At 36.0% G+C, this 19,020-nt stretch overlaps 1 protein-coding gene across 33 annotated transcripts in view; it reads right to left on the bottom strand.

Annotated features, from left to right (window-relative positions):
• Window positions 1–19,020, bottom strand: part of SLMAP (sarcolemma associated protein) — a 150,061-nt gene that overhangs the window by 34,655 nt on the left and 96,386 nt on the right. For 19 of the 33 annotated variants that reach the window (XM_061197032.1, XM_061197052.1, XM_061197036.1 and 16 more), the window contains 2 exons: window positions 15,207–15,269; window positions 304–363 (listed from right to left, as the gene is read on the bottom strand). In XM_061197032.1, the coding sequence (XP_061053015.1) occupies window positions 304–363; window positions 15,207–15,269 (123 nt within the window). The remainder of the gene's footprint in view (window positions 1–303; window positions 364–15,206; window positions 15,270–19,020) is intronic. The other 14 variants (XM_061197041.1, XM_061197048.1, XM_061197049.1 and 11 more) reach the window with 1 other exon arrangement.

Below are 19,020 nucleotides of genomic sequence, written 5' to 3'. Positions count from 1 at the left end.
AGATAGAGAGATTGCCACAAATCTTTAATACCTAACGAAACCTATTCCAAGCATTAAAAAAAAACCCACACATATATACCCACTTAAAAAGAAACTTTCTGATGAACATATCCTTCTTAAAACAGAACTCCAACTATTTTATATTATTATCTGATATTGTTACTGGATTGCCATTTTGTGAGCTGTAAGACATAAATTGATGGTTAAAGTACTATGACCTTGGAAATGTATACTAACCTTCATTATCCAAAAGAGTTGTCAAAACCCACAGAAAAATGCCACAGAAACCCACAGAAAACGAACCTTTTGAAAGCTTTGTTTCTTCTACCACTTTGGTTAGATGCCCCTCGACGATCAGCTTCTCTGCCAAAGAAAATAAACGTTACTATCCAAGCCCAAACTGAGTAGCAAGCACTTCCCTAAGCTGGGCAGTGTAACACATTCCATGACCAAATTTAAAGATGATGACATTACTCCCATGACTAGGCTTGAACAAAAACTTGAACCTGGAAGGGGAACTAAGAGAACTGGAACGATACTAGAGGAATCAGGTTAATGCAGAAATCCGAGGGTAAGGGAAATGAACTGCCTTCAGTTTTCATTAGCTTTCACATTATTTTAAAAGCCTTGAACTTTAAAAAAAGGACTCAGAACAAACAAAGCAACCCTCTTTAAATCAAGGATATTAAGTTGAAATAAAGGAATTCTGAGAAGGTATTCCATTTAAATAAAGAAGTAATACAAATCATATTATATCAAGTTTACTTTTCCCTATTGACACAATTTAGCAGAGATGCCTATATGACATGTTTCAGTAAAATGAATAATTTTAGAAGAGCTAATTATTGAAAGAAATTTAAAAAAATTTTTTTGCTTTTGTTTTATGGGGGATTCTCTGCAAATGTATAATGTAGTTTCTTTATAATTTATTTAAAGTCAGATTTTCATATTCTGCCTTTCAGTCAGGAGGATAATATATCTATTCTGTATACACCATTATCTGATCCTATATGTCACTTGGTCTCCTTCATTTTACACTTTTGCAGTATGTGAAATAATTTCTCTATTCTATCCTTTAACCCACTGCAACTTGGTCTACACCCATTACTCAACCACTGAAATGGCCCCAAGATCACTATAACCTATCTGCCAAAGCCCATGGTTCCTTTTCTTAATTTTCATTTAACATAGGCTCTTTGCAGCATGTGGCACTGTTTGCTCCTGCCTCCTTGAAAAATAGGAGTCGAAGTAACAAATTTAGATAATTTTAAAAGGCATTAACCCTACAAGATATGTAACATAAGCTGTCTTACCCATCCTCTGTCCTACTCCATTCCATTCTTGAAAAATCACTTCCTACAAACAACAACTTTTAACTTTTAGCCATTTCTTCTGGTATTTACATTTATATTTCTAAATAATACATTGCTATTTCTTAATTTTTCCATTTTAGGCATTATTTACTGACAATCTCTTACAGATGATTATGCTCTCATGTCCTATTATCATCCTCATAAGAGTTACATTTTGTCCATCTGTAATCAGTATTTATATTATGACTATTATCTATATCTGAGTCATATAATATGCGATAATTATATTTATTTTCTTGTACAACATTTACTATTTTGGGAACTTACGATGCCCTCTTTTGTTTTGCTAATTTTTAAAAATATATCTCAAACACAGCCCAAGTTCTTATAGAACCATAAAACTCTCAATATCCTCAAACATATCAGGCCATCTATCACATTATATATCCCTGTCTCTCCCTTCTCCTGGCCCTTTAATCTTCCTGCTCCAGTCTGAGCTGTATCCTGTACAAGATCCCCTGCCCCCAGATTCCAAATCTTCCTCTTCCTGTTTTATTCCCTTGTTTTAGTGTAATATATCCTCTGATAATTTCCTGATAAGGGGTGGATAGAAGGTAAATGTTTTGTAATTTGTTCCTCTGAAAATGTTAGTGTTCTACCCTCACATTTGACTGGTTTGACAGATACATAATTCTACAGGACATAATTTTCCTTCAGAATTTTTAAAACATTGTTCCACTATCTTCTAGCTTCAAACTGGAAGGTGAGTCTAATGCCAGTCTGACTCTTGTTCCTCATTATGCACTGCAGAAGCTTCTATGTGCTCAGCAATGCCTGGTTTGCCTGTCCTTTCTGGGCACCTGAGAAGACTGCACATTCCAAGTCCCTAGCACTCAGGAAGGTCCATGTGACTGGTTCTAGCCAGGGCCGAAGCATTTAAGAGAGTACAGTAGGATTTTCATATACTTGTTCTCCCCCCACTCTAGAAACCATGTGTTCAGATTAGCCTAGATTCCTGAGTAACAGTATAGAGCAGCGTGTTCTCCCTCACCATGGACATGTAGCATAAATGAAAAGCAATGTTTGTTGAATTAAGCCATTATGATTTCAGGATTTATTTGTGGCTATATTATAATTTAGTTTATTATGATTAATAATACAGTATGAGATCCTTTGTTTCTCTCTGGCAATTTTCAGAATCTTTTCTTTATCCCTGGTGTTCTTAAATTTCATATACCTCAGTATATGGTCTTGTTTTTAAAAACTGAGGTTAAATTCACAGAGTGTATTAATTTTAAAGTGAACAATTCAGTGGCATTTAGTATATTCACGATAATATGGAAGCACCAACTTCATCTAGTTCCAAAACATTTTCATCATCTCAAAAGAAAACCTCACATTCATTAAGAATTTACTTCCCGTCCTCCAAAATCTCTTACCACTCAATTGATCATTTTATATTTCTAAAATTAGTCTCTACTCTCATTCTCTTTGTCCTTGTGTCCTATGTCTTTTATAATATTTTACTATGAATGGATCCATTCACCATATTTAATCAAAAGTTTACTGCCTCCCTTTTAAAACTCTTTTCCTTTGACTTCTAGGATACTACTCATTCCTACTTCTTTTATGTGCCTGCTCATTCCTTCCTTCTCAGCTTTTCACTGACTTTCCTTTATTCTATGGTCTAAATCTGTATGTACAACTCAACAGCAAGAAAAAAAAAAAAGACAAAAAAAAATCTGATTAAAAATTGGGCAGAAGATCTGAACAGATATTTTTCCAAAGAAGAAATACAGATGGCCAATAGGTACATGAAAAGATGCGCAACATCACTAATCATCAGGGAAATGCAAAGCAAAACCATAATGAGATATCACCTCACACTTGTTAGAATGGTTATTATCAAAAAGACAAGAAATAACAAGAATGTGGAGAAAAGGGAACCCTGGTACATTGTTGGTGGGAATGTAAATTGATGCAGCCACTATGGAAAACAGTATGCGGGTTCTTCAAAAAATTAAAAATAGAACTATATGATCCGGCAATTCCACTTTTAGGTATTTATCTGAAGAAAACAAAAACACTAACTTGAAAAGATATATGCACACCCATGTTCACTGCAGCATTGTTTACAATAGCCAAGATAAAGAAACAATTGAAGTGTTCATCAATGGAGGAATAGATAAAGAAATTATGGTAGGTATATATAATGGAATATTATTCAGCCATAAAAAAGAATAAAATCTTGCCATTTGTGACAATATGGATGGACCTCAAGAGCAATGTGCTAAGTGAATTATGTCAGACATAGAAAGACAAAGACCATATGATCTCTCTTATATGTGGAATCTTTAAAAAAAAAAACAAAACAAGCTCATAGATACAGACAGCAGACTGATGGTTGGCCAGAGGAGGGGAGTGGGAGGTGGGAGAAGTGAATGAAGGGAACACAGGGTTTAAAAAGGGTGAGGGGAGGTAGGCAAAATGTAGACTTCAAAAGCCTCGTGTGAAAAAAGTGATAGATTTGACATCATATAAATTAAAACCTTCTATATGATCAAACTCACCATAAACAAAGGAAAAGGGCAAGTGCAAACATGGAAAAAATATTTGAAAAACAAATAACAGATAAAAGGTTATTATTCGGGCTTCCCTGGTGGTACAGTGGTTAAGAATCTGCCTGCCAATGCAGAGAACACGGGTTCGAGCCCTGGCCTGGGAAGATCCCACATGCCATGGAGCAACTAAGCCCGTGCGCCACAACTATTGAGTCTGCGCTCTAGAGCTCGTGCGCCACAACTACTGAAGCCTGCACGCGTAGAGCCCATGCTCTGCAACAAGAGAAGCCACCGCAATGAGAAGCCCATGCACCACAATGAAAGAGTAGCCCCCGCTCGCCGCAAATAAGGAAAGTCCACATGCAGCAACGAAGACCCAACGCAGCCAAAAATAAATAAATAAAAAATAAATAAATTTATTTAAAAAAAAGGTTATTATTCACTCCATTCATTCATTCATTGAACAATTAATTAGGGAGTGCCTACTATATGCCAGACACTGTCCTAGGTGCTGGAAACACTAGAATGAACAAATGACAAAATCCCTGCCCTCCTGATTCTTACATTCTAATGGTGCGGGGAGGGACAGGCAATAAAAAAATAAACAAATAGTATGTCAGATGGCAGTTACAGAGAAAAATAAAACAAGAAATGAGGAAACAGCCTGTGGAGAAGGCAAAGATATGACACCTTCCAAAAATGAGTAAGAAAAAATCAAACACAAGAGAAAAAAGGCCAAAGAACAGGAACACAGAATTCACAGGCCAAGAAATGCAAATGTCCAGTCAACATGAAAAATTCTTGGTCTACCCACTAACACAACGCCACGGCATTATTTGCCCATCAGGTTGGCAAACATTCAGTACTGGGAGGAGTGGGTAAATGAGTAATCTTGTGCCCTTTCACAGTGGAAGTGTAAATTAGTATCTTTTTTTTTTTTTTAGAGGGCAATTTGGCGGGAACTATGCAAATGTTGAAAGCACATGCCCTTTGACCCCGCAACCCCGCTTCTGTATATCACACTGGAAAGAGAGAGGCTTGTACAAAGATTTCCAATGCAGCACTTGTCTGTACTGGGGGAAAGCAGAATACAAATTTTTAAAGTTCTGCCAAGCAAGAAAATAAGAAAGCATTAGTCTTTGAGATTTCAAAAATTCTTTTCTAATAGCATTAACTACCTGCTACACTTGAATAATTTCAAAATGTTGATGCCTAGTCTAGCTCTCTCTCTCTCACATCCCAGAACCCTAATGCCTAACTGATTCTCAAACATCTTCACCCAGAAATCCCATAGGAACTTAATCTCACCCCTCAAAACTGAATTTATCTTCTCTTCCTTTCTCCTACATGGATTTGGTATCTCTCCTCTCCTCTTCCATAGCTCTTCATTTGTATCTCTATCAAGCTATACTGCAACTATTTATTTATGTCCACCTTTCCCAACATACTACAAACTCTTTGAGGAATATACTCATTCCTTCAAGTACTTACTATGCACCAGATACAGTACTAGGTACTCTTCGTGGATTACCAAGATAAATGTGATAAATCTAGGAATTTAGGGTCTAGTGAAAGCAGGGAGGCATCTTATTAATAATTTAATTCTCAACACAATTATGTCACATAATACAAGTTCCACAAAAGCTTGTTATATGAATATAGCAAATAATGAAATAGTATAAACACAGGTTCTGAAAGCCATTCCAAGCTTTCTCTAGGATGTTGAAGATTGAAGTACCACCTTTAAAAAATTATAAACACATTAGGAGTAATTTATTGCTCAAAACTCTCTCACCCTTAGAACAAAATCTTAAGTCCCTACCATGATCTACAAGGTCTATAAGCCAACTATGGCCCCACAGAGCTAAATCCAGCCTTCTGCCGCCTCAGTAAATAAAGTTTTATAGGAACATAGCCAGGTCCATTCATTTACATATTGTCCATGGCTGCTTTCCACAACAATGGCAGAGTTTGGTAGCTATAACAAAGACCTTTTAACACGCAAAGCCTAAAATATTTACTATCTGGTGTTTTATTTATTTTTTAAAGGCATTTTTATTCTAAAACTCCAATTTCAGACCTGCCTTGGGTTTTCATATGGTTTCTCTCCATCTCACACACTCTTTCTGCAGACACATGTACAACTCACTCAGCTTAGTCCCAAATCTGTTCAAGTCCTACATAATACTTTTGTCACTCCCTATTGTCTTATAATCTTCCATTTTTTCTTCAGCGGATTTATCACTACCTGACATATTATTAGTTTATTAGTTTTTATCTCCTCAAGAGAATGTAAATTCCATGAAGGCAAAGCTATCTTTGTCTTGTTCATTTCTATACCTCCCAAAGTTAAAATAATGCCTGGTATATACATAGTAGACGCTTAATAAATATTTGCTGAATGAATGAATTAGGCATTTATGTTTAAAGAGTTCAAACTTGGAAAAATTATTTGAATATTTTCCTCATTCTAAAAAACTAAGGATTAAATACATATAAAAAGTTTTGAACAGTACCAGTATTAAGCTCTAGATAATAATTACCTGCTGTTATTATCATTATTGAAATTATTTAAGGTTATATTACCAATCTAGTGAATCATTAGTGGCCTGTGATTAAAGTATTAAGGAAAAGAATATTGTTTTTAAAAAAGTTTCTAACCGCTAGTTCTCAAACTTGGGGTGGAGACCTCAACTCTTTTAAGAAGTACTGAAAATCAGAGACCCTCAGAGACAAAAAAGAACTTCCATATAATAATAACTGCAGGTCTTGAAAGAACTATTTGCCTTGGCACAAATGAAAGATAGATTTTCTTTCTTTCTTTTTTTTTTTTTTTTTGATGTGGACCATTTTTAAAGTCTTTATTGAACTTGTTACAATACTGCTTCTGCTTTATATTTTGGTTTTTTAGGCCGCGAGGCATGTGGGATCTTACTCCACAACCAGGGATAGAACCCGCACCCCCTACATTGGAAGGCGAAGTCTTAACCACTGGACCGCCAGGGAAGTCCCCAATATTTTCTTTCTTTTTTAAAACTCCCTCTTTTTGAGGGTTACTCTGGAGAGATTATTATTCATTTTCCCCTGTTTTAAAACCACATTTATTATTTATTATGAAACAACACTTAGAAAGGGGCATAAAACACAAAGGTACAGGTTAATAACATTTTTTTAAAGTTAATGTCTGGGATGCCCAAATTAAGAAACAGAACCTAACCACCACCTCCAAAGCCTTCCACATTTCCTTTTCCAATCAAAATCCCATGAGGTAAGCATTATCCTGACTTCTATGGTATTTAATTTCTTGCATTTCTTTATAGTCAGACTACTCAAATATGTGTGACTAAATAATATAATTTTAGTGGTTTTGAACTTTATTCATCCTATATACCTCAGTGTTTTTTATCCATTTAACTACTGATGGTCTTTCGGGTTATTTCCAGTTTTGAATTACTGTGAATAATGCTGCTGCTGCGAACATTCTTGAATTGCACCTGATATACGTGTTTAGGCATTCTGTAGGGAACCTACCAAGGAAAAGAACTGATGGGTATAATAAGTTTGACAACATTTGAGAACCACAACCAAAGCACTTTGTTTAGTCAGAAAACATATTACAGAATTGCAAAAACTGCCAAATATTGTCAAAGACTGAATAGAAGAGAACCAAATTTATTTCTTGGCTGATAAAAATATATTATATACTATCTGTATTACTATGTGGTGAAAAATGAAAGTGAGAAACAACGCAAACAAAAGAAGCTCAAAGGGAGCACAGGTGTGCCTAGTTCTTAGCCATTTTCCTCACATGACAGCTACAACCAATTGAAAGCAGAAGATAAACAGTACTATCAGATACTGATGTCAGTTCCCTAGGGATCTTAAACAGACAGAAAAGTAGAAGAATAAAAAAGAACTGCATAATCTGCTGTTGTAAATGCCAACCTGGAGAATATTTCTAAATCTCAAAGTTAGATTTCATTAAAAAAAAAATGTTATGACTAGGGCATCAAAATAATGTGCTTGAGACCAAATTTTTAAAATGGCATGCATACTGGTAATTTAAAAGTTAGACAATCCCTAGATTGTTGGAAACATATTACTTTAACAGGAGCAATAAAGCTAGATCAATTAGCTTTCACCGTCTTGAAAATGGGAATAAGAAGGAGGAAAACAAGTTACTTAACATGAAAGCTCCCACTAACACCCTCTCCAAACTCTGCCCCACGTCCCTGCAAAAGTTTTCTACCTTCTAGTTAACACGTATTTCTGTGTGCCAGGAATTACTTAGAGCACTTAGTAAACATTATCTCATTTAATTCTCATAATCCTATGAAGTAGGTACTACCATCACATTTTATAAATGAGGAAATTGAGGTTTGAAGAGATCATACCACCCAGAGTCATACTGCCAATGAGGGACCAAATCAGAATTCACATAAAGGTTCCTCTGATCCAACTCTAAACATCATAAATGAAAGTGAGCTAACATTACTTAGAAGGTCATTAAGGGAAATAGAGCTAAGAAACTGAGATTAGAATTAACATCAAGGGGCTGGTAGCACAGTGGTTAAGAATCCACCTGCCAATGCCGGGAACACGGGTTCGAGCCCTGGTCCGGGAAGATCCCACATGCCGTGGAGCAACTAAGCCCGCGAACCACAACTACTGAAGCCCGCGTACCACAACTACTGAAGCCCACGCGCCTACAGCCCGTGCTCCGCAACAAGAGAAGCCACCGCAATGAGAAGCCCTTGCACTGCAACGAAGAGTAGCTGCTGCTTGCCCCAACTAGAGAAAGCCCGCGCACAGTAACGAAGACCCAACGCAGCCAAAAATACATAAATAAAATAAATAAGTTTATTAAAAAAAAAAAAAGAATTAACATCAAGATACAACCAAAGTAAAAATTAACAATCAGCATTCAACATCAAGCCAACAGTTTATTTCCCTTCAGAGAATAGCAGCTCACATAGTAGAAAGAAAGCTTTAGAACTGCACAGGGTGACTCTGAGAGGTTGCTAATGTGAATAATAGAGACTTTTTCACAAGGTTATTTGTTTCTGCAGCAAAATACTTAAAGCAATTCCTATTACAGAAGATAATCTGCCTTTCCCTAAAAACAGTTCCAGAGGCTGTTTGTCTTAAAATCTAAGAATAAGGAAGAACAAAAGAAAAAAAAAATTAGAATTCAATGACAGATTTAAAATTCAACGAAATGAACCAATTTCCAGAATACAGAAATGGATTTTTTTTTTTTAAAGGAACAGTCTATATACCAAAACACTACTGGCATGAATTTAAGACTATCTTCTGTGCAGTTATACTGGAAGAAAATCTGGCAGAAATATTGGAAAGCTAGCTGACTGGGGAAATGGTTGGTACAAATAAACAACAAACAAAAACTCTCCAATACTCTGAGAACAAAGAAATAAAAAATTAGCAACATCTAGTTTAAACTCAAGAGTTTTCCTGTAATGGGGACATTAACTACTAAGAGAAGGGAACCACACCAAGTGTTTTCTATTCTTTGGCATAAATAAACTGCTTTGGCTTAGAGAAATAAAAGTTTAAAAGATGAAAATTTAAAACTCTGTTTCAAGTACAATATGTAATCAGAATAAGCCTGAAATTGTTCAGAGAGGCTGATCTCATAGAGTGATGAAAAGTAAACAGTCACAAGAGCAACACTGATTCAATGCATTACTCCAAATAAGGCAATTTCTATGTGAGAGCAAAGCCCTAAGAGCACGGAGGATGGAATGAAAGAATCATACACAGATACTGACTGTAATTTCAAAATGGGGGTGGGAGGCAGGGAGAGAATTTTTTTTTTTAATCAGGAAAAAAAATAAGACATGAAATATTAAGAGAATTAGACTTTTGCCTAATATGATAGTAAAAATGATTAAGTCGCATAGTAAGCATGGATTAAGAATACAAAGACATGAGGTTTATTTCATAGGACTCTTAACTCCATCATCAAAAGGGAGATGCCCTTGGGGGAGTGGGCAGTTTGTCTCTACAAAGCAGACCTCAGAGGAAAGTTTCTCTGGCACCCAGACACTGCGACAAACAGTAGCAAGAGAAATCAAAGGGGCAGGAAGCAGTCCAGAGAAGGCTGTTTTTCACTCCATGCCCACCAAGTGATGGCAGGTCTCTACATCCTTAGCTTCTCTACCTTTTACACCCTTCATCCTTTCACTCAGCATACAAGTTAATCAAGTGGCAGAATTCACAAAATATGTATGAAACAGATTTAGAGATGTACAACTTTTAACTCAGAAAGCATCTTTAGCAAGCATACAAAAGTCTCAATGTATTCATTAAAGTTTATATGGTAAACCTTGAGTGACTGAAATTTGCAGGGAACATGGTATGTGGAGTTCTGCTTAAACCAAACTTCATGCCTGAATCTCTGAAGAAGAAAATTTGCGAAAACTTTTTAGTAAGTTTTATTAAAGTTACTTGTTAATTCTAGATTTTATATGATGTATTTTTATATAGAAAATTTACTTCACAGTTCTGGAATTATGCAAAAGGTTATATTTAAATCTGTTCAAAATCCAATCTCTATGCCAGAAATTAAAAGCTTTTCTCCTAGTGACTTCCCTGGCAGTCCAGTGGTTAAGAATCTGCCTTCCAATGCAGGGGACGCAGGTTCCATCCCTGGTCGGGGAACTAAGATCCCACATGCTGCGGGGCAACTAAGCCTGCACGCCACAACTACTGAGCTCCGGTGCGTCAACTAGCGAGCCTGCGTGCTGCAAACTGCAGAGCCCACATGCTCTGGAGCCTGAGCACCACAACTAGAGAGAAGCCTGCCCGGTGCAGCGAGGAGCCCACGCGTGCAACGGAAGATCCCACGTGCCACAACTAAGACTTGATGCTGCCATAAATAAATGAATGAATGAATGAATAAATATTTTTTTAAAAAAGCTTTTCGCCTAAAAGATAATTAAAAGAAACAGTCTGTTTTACCATAAAAGGAAAACAAATTGAAATGTGTTCCGACCCATTTAATTTCCTCAAAATCACCTTATAAATGGAGAGAGCCAACAACCAAATTGTCCTCTTACGGAGTCATACACATAAACTGAAAAAAAATCTGTCAATATATTTAAAATAGGCATGATGAGACTTCCCTGGTGGCGCTGTGGTTAAGAATCCGCCTGCCTTTCACAATTTGTATGGAAACACAAAAGACCCCGAATAGCCAAAGCAATCTTGAGAACGAAAAATGGAGCTGGAGGAATCAGGCTCCCTGACTTCAGACTATATTACAAAGCTACAGTAATCAAGACAGTTTGGTACTGGCACAAAAACAGAAATATAGATCAATGGAACAGGATAGAAAGCCCAGAGATAAGCCCACGCACATATGGTCACCTTATCTTTGATAAAGGAGGCAAGCATATACAGTGAAGAAAAGACAGCCTCTTCAATAAGTGGTGCTGGGAAAATTGGACAGGTACATGTAAAAGTATGAAATTAGAACACTCCCTGATACCATACACAAAAATAAACTCAAAATGGATTAAAGACCTAAGTGTAAGGCCAGACACTATCAAACTCTTAGAGGAAAACATAGGCAGAACACTCTATGACATAAATCACAGCAAGATCCTTTTTGACCCAGGTCCTAGAGAAATGGAAATAAAAACACAAATAAACAAATGGGACCTAATGAAACTTAAAAGCTTTTGCACAGCAAAGGAAACCATAAACAAGACCAAAAGACAACCCTCAGAGTGGGAGAAAATACTTGCAAATGAAGCAACTGACAAAGGATTAATCTCTAAGATTTACAAGCAGCTCATGCAGCTCAATAACAAAAAAACAAACAACCCAATCCAAAAATGGGCAGAAGACCTAAATAGACATTTCTCCAAAGAAGATATACAGATTGCCAACAGACACATGAAAGAATGCTCAACATCATTAATCATTAGAGAAATGCAAATCAAAACTACAATGAGGTATCATCTCACACCGGTCAGAATGGCCATCATCAAAAAATCTGGAAACAGTGAATGCTGGAGAGGGTGTGGAGAGGGGGGGGGCACTCTTGCACTGTTGGTGGGAATGTGGATTGATGCAGCCACTGTGGAGAACAGTATGGAGGTTCCTTAAAGGACTAGAAATGGAACTGCCATGCAACCCAGCGGTCCCACTGCTGGGCATGTACCCTGAGAAAACCATGGTTCGGAAAAAGTCATGTACCAGAATATTCATTGCAGCTCTGTTTACGGTGGCCAGGACATGGAAGCAACCTAGGTGTCCATCATCGGATGGATGGATGGGGAAGATGTGGCACATATATACAATGGAGTGTTACTCAGCCATAAAAAGAAATGAAATGGAGGTATTTGTAATGAGGTGGATGGAGTTGGAGTCTGTCGTGCAGAGTGAAGTGGGTCAGAAAGAGAAGGAGAAATACAGTATGCTAACACATATATATGGAATCTAAGGGGAATAAAAAAAGGTCATGAAGAACCTAGTGGCAAGACGGGAATAAAGACACAGACCTACTAGAGGATGGACTTGAGGATATGGGGAGGGGGAGGGGTGAGATGTGACAGGGTGAGAGAGTGGCATGGACATATATACACTACCAAATGTAAAATAGATAGCTAGTGGGAAGCAGCCGCATAGCACAGGGAGATCAGCTTGGTGCTTTGTGACCACCTAGAGGGGTGGGATAGGGAGGGTGGGAGGGAGGGAGATGCAAGAGGGAAGAGATACGGGGACATATGTATATGTATAACTGATTCACTTTGTTATAAAGCAGAAAGTAACACACCATTGTAAAGCAATTATACTTCAATAAAGATGTTTAAAAAAAAAAAAAAAATGAATCCGCCTGCCAATGCAGAGGACACGGGTTTGAGCCATGGTCCGGGAAGATCCCACATGCTGTGCAGCAACTAAGCCCATGCACCACAACTACTGAGTCTGCACTCCAGAGCCCACATGCCTGGGGCCCGTGCTCCGTAACAAGAGAAGCCACCGCAATGAGAAGCTCTCGCACCACAACGAAGAGTAGCCCCCGCTCTCCACAACTAGAGAAAGCCCGCGCACAGCAATGAAGACCCCACGCGGCCAAAAATAAATAAATTAATTTAAAAAAAATAAAATAAATAAAATAGGCATGATGACTCCTATGGAAGTGAACTATTTGCTTTCTAATTTTTAAAACACCAAGTGAATTTACACTACACAAGCACAGTAAATAATGAAAGCTAGGTACTTAATATTTGCTTTTTAAAAGACGAAACAAAAATATGAAGTATTACTGCTCACAGAATATACGCTTCATTGTCAAGATCATAAATCAGTTCAAGATGCCCATCAATGAAAATAATGGCAAGAAAGTTTGTGTGCTTGTCAAAAAATAATCCAAAATTGTTTCAAAAGTTCACTTGAGTAAGATTTTTGCTGAATTTGCCTAGCTTGCCATAATACTTATTATTAAGCATGACAATTTCAATAATGGCACCTTGTCATCAAACAATAAAAATGTCATAAAATAATGAAAATGAGAACAAATCAAACCAGAGGTAACCCTTACTATGCCAGCTCCAGCTATCCAAATTTAAGGAGCCAAACAGATTTGGAAAATTTGAGATACAACTCTTGCTACTTGCCACCAAAACTCAGGAACCAAACAGATTCAGATAACAAGCTATATCCCTAGCTACCTGAATTTACAATCCAAACTTCCACTATTTATACTTAAGAACCCAGTGGATTCAGACATCTAGGAATGCTTATATTTTATTTTTTCTGTTCTTTGGTTCACTCTTTGTCCAAAAAAACAGGGTTTTATATTCTCATTTCCCCTCTGTGTATCACATTTAGCAATTACCCATGCCATTACATAGTCCTTGTAAACATTATTTTATTGGCTAATATCCTCACTGAGGGGATTGCTGTAATTTATATAACTTCTGCTCAATCTCTGAATGTTTATTTGCCCCCATAACTATGATCCAATAAAAATCTCCAAACACCTTTTTCTTTATTTAAAACAAACATTGCTCTGTGCTAAAACTACAGCTAAATATTTTACACATTTTATAATAACACTTTAAATGATTTTTGCAAACTGTAACTTAGTAAAACATTATTTTGATAGTTCTCTGTTCTTATTTCTTTAGGCTCAAAATATAAATCCCAAAAGCTCAAAATAAAGATAACTTATTTTAAAATGGTCACATGTAACACAACTAAGCATAAAACCCTTCTCCTAAAGATTTATATTTTAGATTATATATTCTACTTTTAGTTGGTTTCAGTGCGTACCAATTATTTTGCCCCAATCCCTGCATCTGCTGCCTGTAAAACTGAGATTTAGTAACCAGAAGGTAACAAAAAGATGCACTAATCTTTGCTTTATGAAAAAACTGTTAAAGAACAAAGAAATGTGCCATATTTATTAAACAATTCGGCTCAAAGTAATATTAAACTTACATTCAACATTATAGTCTCTAAAATGGACAAAAACAGAAGTACTTCTAAAACTACTAAATGAAATTCCATGTTTCCTTAAAGCATCTCTAAGGAGTATAACACGTGATCTGTTGAGTTTGTGCCTGCTATAACTACCAGGTGTGACCCTTACGATCCACGAATGCTCTTGAGATTGGCGGGGTGGAAGCAAAGGGTGGAACAGTAACCACACATGCATGCACACCCATAAAATGAACTCATGAGCATAAATACTTGGAAAACCACTCATTTCAAAGAGAGAGCAAACAGGAAGAAAAAAATGCCTGACGAAGTGTGTGTCTGATAGGAAAAAGTATAGATTTCATCAATGAATCTTTACTACACATAGTGACCTTTAATTGTTACTAAGAAACTAAGAGAATAACACAACCTTGTGATTGTTACAGATTTAAGCAGTCACATGATTTTCAAGTAAGACGGAATACACAATTCTTTTGTTCAGAATTCAGCATTCAGAATTCTTTTGTTCTAAATCACCTCAAAAGCCAACCTGTCTATCTTTAAAATATTATTAAAATTAGCCTTGTACAACTTCCCCAGGGTAGGTAGTAGATGTCACACTGTAGAACAATCTATTACTACTTCTTCTCTAGAAAGCTCTTGCTACCCTAAGGGCTAGCTCCAGATCTGAGCGTCCAAACGAAATCACTATTTTTGTGATTTATAAATTATAAATTTTTGAAAAGAACCACTGCTGTCTGAAGATGGCCTTGGTGCACTTCTACCATAACAAACACGTTGAGATGTTAATTTTTCCTCTCATTTTTCAATTTAGACCCTGACTTCATTAAAATCAATGTGAAAAATACTCTGTACTCACTCTGGCATTCTATGAATTGATGAATAAAAGTGCAGTCCCCGCCACTCTTTGAAAGCAAGTGCTCTAATAAAGAAAGAAACACCTTTAAGGATACAGTTTTTGTTGCTGTTTTTGAAAACCAACAGCAAAGGCAGGAAAACCAAAATGTATTAACATGGGTAACTGAATAAGATTAATAAAAGTTTAATATATTTTAATACTAACAGCAGACATATTTTGGAGTTAAAGTTAAATGACTGAAAATTATAATTATATAATCTTAATCTGTACCCCAAATGGTTAGCTTTTAAAGGTGCAGTTTCTATCCAAATAGCTCAAGAAAACCATAGAAATATATTGCTTTAAAAAGCTTCTCCCACTTTTAAAATACATCTTTTTCTATGAGAGCTTAACAAATACCCTTAAATAATTTAAAAATTTTATATTTGTTCTTACTGAATTAATTTTCAAATGACTGTTCTCTAACAGTCCCCCTTCAAAGATATTCATCTTAGTTAAGAGGCAAACAGTAAATATTTTAAGAATACCATAAAATGCCTTAAAATTTTTAAGAAACTGATACAATATTTTAATTTTTACACTTTCATTTCACTAGTAGTCTTTCCCCTTGAGTCACTTAATCTATACTTCATACACTATCAAATCATTACATTATTATCTCTGCCTAAATGATTAAAATCAATGCCCGTACATTTTAAAATCAGAGCTTGGTAAATGGTTTCGCTCAGGTCAAACAGATATTTTTTTTTTCAATAAGTAAAGAGAATCAAAACCTAACACAGTAGTTTAATAAACGTTTCAGCCCTTTTCTTACAATAAGCTTTATTTACTTTGATTCAAAGAGTTAACTTCTAAATCTGGATAACATCCTTCAAGTACATATTTGTATCTTTCAAAACTACCAAGCAGACATTGGAAGTACAAGTGTTAAAAATATATTCCAACATGATGACTATCTAGAAGGTGTAAAAGCACAAAAACCTGTCAAAGAGGACGAGTCAGTACCACTCTGACTGTAAAAGCTTCTTTTCTCTTCCACCTGGCCTCACCCCGCATCATTTCAACTTTGCTTAAGAGGCAGGCATCTCCTACTCCGATAGCTGGACAACCTCTCTTGACACCCTTACTGATGGCCTTCTTCTTTACCTTCATATTCAAATCTCTCATTATCCTTTATCTACTTACATGGTATGCCGATATATATTTCTATATAAATATACATACACAGCTATATATAGTTGTAACTACATATAACACATACATATATATAACTACATACAGTTATACAGAAATATAATGAAAAAGAAAAAAGAAAGGCTAATTGCAATAGAAATTAGAAATTAAAAAAAAAAATCTAATAAGTAGCATTTGCCAATTGCAGCCAAGAAATCCAAAACAGGAGTCTTCAGTTGAATAGTAATTACCAAAATAAAAAGTTGTTTACATAAATCCTATGTAAGCTATATAACATTTTCAAAACTCAAACTGTACAATATCACTGTTAAATATGAAAACTCAGTAAAATCAAATTTTAGCCTAACTAAAGGACTTTATAAAACATATTTAAAAATATATATATTTGAAACCAAATTTCAGAGAAGCATCACAAGACTTCAGATGAAATTTATTAATGCAGGACATCCCACCATCACACACCAAGCCAAAAATCAAACTTTTTACCTACTCTGATTTTACTATCTGGACTCTACATTAAAATATCTACTATACTAGTTTGGATAAAATGCAAGATTAATATAAAAAGATAAATATACATGTGACTTTCACAACGGTTATTTCCTAAGATACATGAGACAAAAGTCTTTCAGGTAGTACATGTAAAGGATTTGGATCATGACACTTTTAACACTTCATTACTTGAATTCAGGCCCTTGGGAATTTCACTTTGCAAAAAACTATAAAAGATGTCACTGATAATCCAAACCAAGAATCAAGAATCAGATACTGAAAGTGCCGGGGCGGGGGAGGGGGTGTGTCCTGTGATACTAAATAGAGCTGTAGGAATGTAAAGAAAAAGCAGATACAGAAACATAATAGAGAATCATGACACTTAAAATGTGTTTTATTTATACATGAGTTACCTATGGGTTTTGATTTTTTATACCTGTGTTGTCCAATACAGTAGCCATTAGCCACATGTGGCCACTGAGCCCTTAAAAAGTTGCTAGTTTGAATTGAGATGTGTTGTCAGTGTAAATTAAATATATACTGATTTCAAAGACTTACTAAGGAAAAAAGAATGTGAAATGCTCATTTGCAATCTTTTAATATTGATTACATATTGAAATAATATTTTGGATATAGGGGTTAAAGTAAATATATTATTAAATACATTATTAAAAATTTACCTATTTCTTTTTATAATTTTAATGTGGCTACCAGAAAATTTTAAATTATGTATGTGGCTCTCAGAATAGTTCTATTAGACAGAGCTTTTCTATACCTTCTAAGATATATTTAAAATATGCTTGTAACGTTTTAAAAATTACAGTACAAAACTGTGCTTATAGCAGCTACTTTAGATTTAAGTAATCTCAAAAATGGGATTTAGTGGAGAAGTATTATTAATCTTAATTTCTCCAGACATTTTTGAAATATTCTCTTACAACCATACTTGGTTCTCGCTCTATTTAAAGAGTAGTTTTAGTTAAAATCATATCTGATAGCACATTATGATTGTGGACTTTGGCAATATTTGAATACTTGATCATTGGTTTCTTACTATATCATAAATGATTCAGAATAGACCCATCTTATTCCAAAACCCACTTTGTAACTAAATCCAGTGTATGAATCTTTTGTGCATATCCAGATATTTACTACTCAGTTTCTTTAAAGACATTCTATTAGTCACTCTCACACTGATCAATTTAGCACTACCAAAAAAACAAATACCAGCAAGGGAAAAATAATCATAGCAAGGAGTACCCTAAAGTGTCCGAAATATCTTATTCAGTGTTTTTTTTTTGGGAGGGGGGCTGCATTGGGTCTTTGTTGCTGCCCTCGGGTTTTCTCTAGTTGCAGTGAGCGGGAGCTACTCTTCGTTGCAGTGCACGGGTTTCTCATCGCAGTGGCTTCTCTTGTTGTGGAGCATGGGCTCTAGGCATGGGCTTCAGTAGTTGCAGCACGTGGGCTCAGTAGTTGTGGCGCATGGGTTTAGTTGCTCCGTGGCATGTGGGATCTTCCAGGACCAGGGATCTAATCCACGTCCCCTGTATTGGCAGGCAGATTCTTAACCACTGCACCACCAGGGAAGTCCCCTTATTCAGTTTTAAATCAAGGAGCTGTCTACAACTATTCTCATCTAAATCAACTGGAATTGGCAAAAAATTTTAAGCAGTAATTTGACAATTCTAAATAGTATAAAGATGGTTCAATGTATATAAAAAGATTCTTTTTTTTTAAAATAAATATATTTATTATTTATTTTTGGCTGCGTTGGGTCTTTGTTGCCGTGCAGGCTTTCTCTAGTTGCCGCGAGCGGGGGCTACTCTTCATTGTGGTGCGCAGGCTTCTCATTGTGGTGGCTTCTCTTGTTGCGGAGCACAGGCTCTAGGAGCACGGGCTTAGTTGCTCCGCGGCATGTGGGATCTTCCCGGGTCAGGGCTCGAGCCCGTGTCCCCTGCATTGGCAGGCAGATTCTTAACCACTGCGCCACCAGGGAAGTCCCCTTATTCAGTTTTAAATCAAGGAGCTGTCTACAACTATTCTCATCTAAATCAACTGGAATTGGCAAAAAATTTTAAGCAGTAATTTGACAATTCTAAATAGTATAAAGATGGGTCAGTGTATATAA

The sequence above is a fragment of the Eubalaena glacialis genome, chromosome 7 (assembly GCF_028564815.1).
Source record: "Eubalaena glacialis isolate mEubGla1 chromosome 7, mEubGla1.1.hap2.+ XY, whole genome shotgun sequence".
NCBI lineage: Eukaryota > Metazoa > Chordata > Mammalia > Artiodactyla > Balaenidae > Eubalaena > Eubalaena glacialis.
This window is presented reverse-complemented; position numbering and strand designations above follow the sequence as displayed.